The sequence below is a fragment of the Mizuhopecten yessoensis genome, unplaced genomic scaffold (genome assembly GCF_002113885.1).
Source record: "Mizuhopecten yessoensis strain PY_sf001 unplaced genomic scaffold, ASM211388v2 scaffold7629, whole genome shotgun sequence".
Classification (NCBI taxonomy): Eukaryota; Metazoa; Mollusca; class Bivalvia; order Pectinida; family Pectinidae; genus Mizuhopecten; species Mizuhopecten yessoensis.
Genome location: NW_018407143.1, coordinates 201,969 through 207,024, shown reverse-complemented (window position 1 = coordinate 207,024; position 5,056 = coordinate 201,969). Strand labels below are relative to the sequence as shown.

The 5,056-nt window shown below is 38.3% G+C and overlaps 1 protein-coding gene across 2 annotated transcripts in view; it reads right to left on the bottom strand.

Moving 5' to 3' along the window:
* LOC110454011 (39S ribosomal protein L28, mitochondrial-like) overlaps positions 1–4,855 on the bottom strand; it is a 94,932-nt gene extending 90,077 nt beyond the window's left edge. The window contains exon 1 of one of the 2 annotated variants that reach the window (XM_021503306.1): positions 4,707–4,855. In XM_021503306.1, coding sequence (XP_021358981.1) covers positions 4,707–4,752 — 46 coding nt within the window. In that variant the 5' untranslated portion in view covers positions 4,753–4,855. The remainder of the gene's footprint in view (positions 1–4,706) is intronic. The other variant, XM_021503307.1, reaches the window with a different exon arrangement.
* Between the last annotated feature and the right edge of the window lie 201 nt (positions 4,856–5,056).

Genomic DNA, 5,056 nt, shown 5'->3' with positions numbered 1-5,056 from the left:
ACACACTCACACAGTTTGGCTGATATAGACACACTCATACAGTTTAGCTGATACAGACACATTCACAAAATTTGGCCGATACAGACACACTCACACAGTTTGGTTTATATAGACACACCAACACAGTTTGGCTGATACAGACACACTCTCACAGTTTGGCTGATATATACACACTCATACAGTTTGGCTGATACAGGCACACTCACAAAGTTTGGCTGATACAGATACACTCACACAGTTTGGTTGATACAGACTCTCACAATTTTTGGCTGATACAGACACCCTCACACAGTTTGCCTGATATAAACAACCTCACACAGTTTGTTAATACAGACACACTCACACGGTTTGGCCGATACAGACCCACTCACACAGTTTGCCTGATATAGACACACTCATACAGTTTGGCCGATACAAACACACTCACACAGTTTCACTGATAAAAACAACCTCCCACAGTTTGTTAATACAGACACACTCAAACAGTTTGGCTGATACAGGCACACTCACAAAGTTTGGCTGATACAGATACACTCACACAGTTTGGTTAATACAGACAAACTCACATAATTTGGCTGATACAGACATACTCACACAGTTTGGCTGCTATAGACTCACTCATACAGTTTAGCTGATACAGGCACACTCACACAGTTTGGCTTATATAGACACACCAACACAGTTTGGCTGATAAAGTTCCAGTCACACAGTTTGGCGGATAAAGACACACTCACACAGTTGGGCTGATACAGACACACCACTCACACAGTTTGGCCGATCCAGACACCCTCACACAGTTTGCCTGATATAAACAACCTCACACAGTTTGTTAATACGGACACACTCACACAGTTTGGCAGATACAGACACACTCACCCAGTTTGGCTGATATAGCCACCCTCATACAGTTTAGCTGATACAGACACAATCACAAAGTTTGGCTGATACAGAAACACTCACACAGTTTGGTCGATACAGACACACTCACCCAGTTTGGCTGATACAGATACACTCACACAGTTTGGCAGATACAGACACACTCACACTGTTTGGTTAATACAGACACACTCAAACAGTTTGGCTGATACAGATACACTCACACAGTTTGGCGGATAAAGACACACTCACACAGTTCGGCAGATATAGACACACTCATTCATACAGTTTGGCCGATACAGACCCACTCACACAGTTTGCCCGATACAGACACAATCACAAAGTTTGGCTGATACAGACAACCTCCCACAGTTTGTTAATACAGACACACTCACACAGTTTGGCTGATACAGACTGTCACGCAAACATGTATATTTTGGTTGATATATTGTATTTAGTATTTTGTACGGAGTTTATTTTTTAGTATAATGTATGTTGTCATTTATAACCGGGGTAAGTAACCTTAATAGTTAGACATTGTTTGGCGGAAATGCGTCACGGGTAGACGTGCACGGGGTAAGCTGTTTACAGCGACAGACATTGTTTCTGTGGCTTGTGTACCCGGTATGGATTATCGAAATATTACGGCATGTGGAACAGGCACAGAATACAGATTGTGGTAAGTGTACTTTCACTCTTTCTCTGTTCTGTTTTAGTCGGTATTATTGTATTGTACCATGTTATTATTGGGTCAAACAATCTAGGTATCTGTGCGCTCCAGTCAGCCGTGACCATTGTTTAGCGTTTAGGTAGGAATATGTTGTATTTATGTTGTTTTTATGCTAGATTTCATATGTTGTGGATGTATAAGTATCATATATTGACTATATGAATATACTTGATTGTTGTATATGAAATTATCTAGTTTGTATCGTATGATTTACCTATTCATAAATCTATGGAAGCCCAGTTCTATTGTTACAGTGTTGAGTGTAGTGGGTACGCGCTCGGGTGGAAAATTTATGGAAGCCCTGAGGTGTCATTTTTCGGATTGTGCTTTTTTGTGTTATTTCGTGTATAAATTGGAGCCGCACATAAGTTCTGCGTATTTAAACATATTCTAGTAACTTATAAAGGATAGTTTACATTATCGTTAATTAAAAAGGGTACACTTGATTATTATTCAGGACTTAGGCTATGCGTTAGAAAAGTATGAAAACGTGAGTGATGAGGTTAACTATGTTTGTCAATTAACTTATTGTAGCTTCGCATGACGGGTTAGCAGTCTCAACAAGTGAGTCAGGACCAGGCAGTTTCGCTGATACAGACACACTCACACAGTTTGGCTGATACAGAACAGACACACTCACACAGTTTGGCTGATACAGACACACTCATACAGTTTGGCTGATACAGACACACTCACACAGTTTGGCTGATATAGACACACTCACACAGTTTGGCTGATATAGACACACTCACACAGTTTGGCTGATATAGACACACTCACACAGTTTGACTGATACAGACACACTCACACACTTTGGCTGATAGAGGTCACACTCACACAGTTTGGCTGATAGAGGTCACACTCACACAGTTTGGCGGATATAGACACACTCACACAGTTTGGCTGATAAAGACACACTCACACAGTTTGGCTGATACAGGCACACTCACACAGGTTGGCTGATAGAGGTCACACTCACACAGTTTTGCTGATAGAGGTCACACTCACACAGTTTGGCGGATATAGACACACTCACACAGTTTGGCTGATACAGACACACTCACACAGTTTGGCTGATAGAGACACACTAACACAGTTTGGCTGATACAGGCACACTCACACAGTTTGGCTGATAGAGGTCACACTCACACAGTTTGGCTGATATAGACACACTCACACAGTTTGGCTGATACATAAGGGAACATGAACAACGAAACTGATTTACATTGAATTAATTTCATTGAAAATGATTGTGAAATCTCACCGTTTTTGGTTTTTTTACCATTAGATATAGCCATGTCCATGAGACCGTCTATATTGGGTCAGTAAAGTCTGCTCCAAAATGCTCTCTAAGTTTTATTTAATCAAATTTCCATTGGAGGTTTTTTAACAAGTTTTAGAATTACAGTAACACAAAATATGATCACAGAAATACTCAAACAAATCTCTTGCAACCATACATTTTATTCGCATGAACCACGGCGGGACATGTATTCATGAAACATAATGCTGTTACGCCCATTTTCTACTTTTGTTTTCTAAAACGTAAAAAATCAGTGTTTTTATTTTTTTCGATGCCATCGCAAACGTGTACCAACTTCAAATTTGGCACAACATTAAATCATTAGATTTTGTTTCTCTTTGCAAAATATAAAATTGGTACATGTCTGCAGAGGTACTTAAATCCGTGTATAAATCAAAGAATACGTAACATTTTTCCATTTTTCCCAAAGACGTGCCGTTTCCCGCCAAATTTATGACGTCATCACGCACAAAATTTTTGGGGAAAATATTGATTTTGAAAACTTTATTTCCTATTCTAGCTTATAAAATGAAATTTCTAATAAAATATGATACTTCAAAAATTCTATATTTTCTGGGCCAATTTTGGTCCCTATCGCCCCTGCTCTTTCATCATTTCAAATGGATTATTAAAAAGAAAAATCTAAAATCTTGATTTAATACTTATAGTGGTGGGAGACGTGACAGTCTCTAACCTGCTGTGTCTAACATGCTAAATATATTTAAATTAAAAACATACATCCTTCATGGATTGGCATATCGGCTCAAACCATTTGTTTAAACATTCTGCCTACAACACACGATATCATTTTTATTCTATGGTTTTTTTTCAAATGGTAGAATCTATTTGTTTCTTTTGGATAAAAATAATAATACATATTATAATGAACATACACGAGTAGAGGGAGGGGGTATATACTGGTAGTCTTGGATAAAACAAGAACCAAATAATGATTCTATTACTATCAATGTGGTCTAGTAGTACTGTAGTACAATCAGTCAACTTCAAACTAATATGTGATGCGTCATATTGGTGTAGTGTGACTGTGGATCATTCTAAAACAGAGCACACATAAGTACAAGGATGAATGATTTTGCCCAGCAACAGATTAAAGTTTATTATCAAAAATCAATTATAGGTACATTTTGTATGTATAAAATGGGTAATGTTATGATTCAAAAATTATACAATACTATTGAAACAAATGTACGAGCTTCACTCTCTCCAGGCCATGCCTGAGTCATATTATAACTCTTTCAAATCCAATTTAGTTTTAAAATATGACATATTGCTCAGAACGACTTAATAAAAATGTGCCGAAATTGCCCCTGTCCCAATATGGAGACATATATTTTGAAATAAGATCCCACAGCTAGCAAGGGTTAAGGGAGAGATGGGGGATGAGGGATCCTGGTTTAAACCCCCACCCCCTGCACGAACAAAATATAATAGTACATCGATTGAATTATGTGAGGACTGGATGTTCACTCTACTGACAGTACATACAATGTAACTGTTAAATTTTGTAGGAAACAGTAATTTCACGTGTATGTATGCCCGCTGTTTAGGTCTCGCCTATTGCATATTAGGTCTTTACAGCCATATAGCTCAATCGGCAGTGTACTGGACCTGATGATACCTGTTACTTTCGTACCCCCTCCCCCGCTGTTACTTTCGTACCCCCTCCCCCGCTGCTACTTAACAGACTAATTCAATTAGTAATTGGATGCACATCTTTATTTCCTGTCATTCAAATACACTGCAAGCATATCAGCAAAAATATAAACAATCACTCACTTAATTTAGGAATTCTTGGCACCACCGATCTCAACATAAAGGCCATTATTATGTGTTTTCACTACAAACCACTCTTCAATGTCATGCTTTCCGTAAATTTTCCATGGGCGCCGCCATTTTGTATTGTAACTCAAGCAAGTAAGTCAAATATAGGGCAGATGAATGCTTATAAATATTAAGGTCGCCGTTTTATCATTTATTATTTTAACACTTCGTTCTTATTCAAATAGTGATGGCTAGTAAAATACGTTTGATTTCATGGTTCGATTAATTTGAGTAACAAAATTTAGTGACAGACGTGTGTCGAAGGCGATGCGCCTCTGCATTTGTAATGCTTGACCGATTGAACC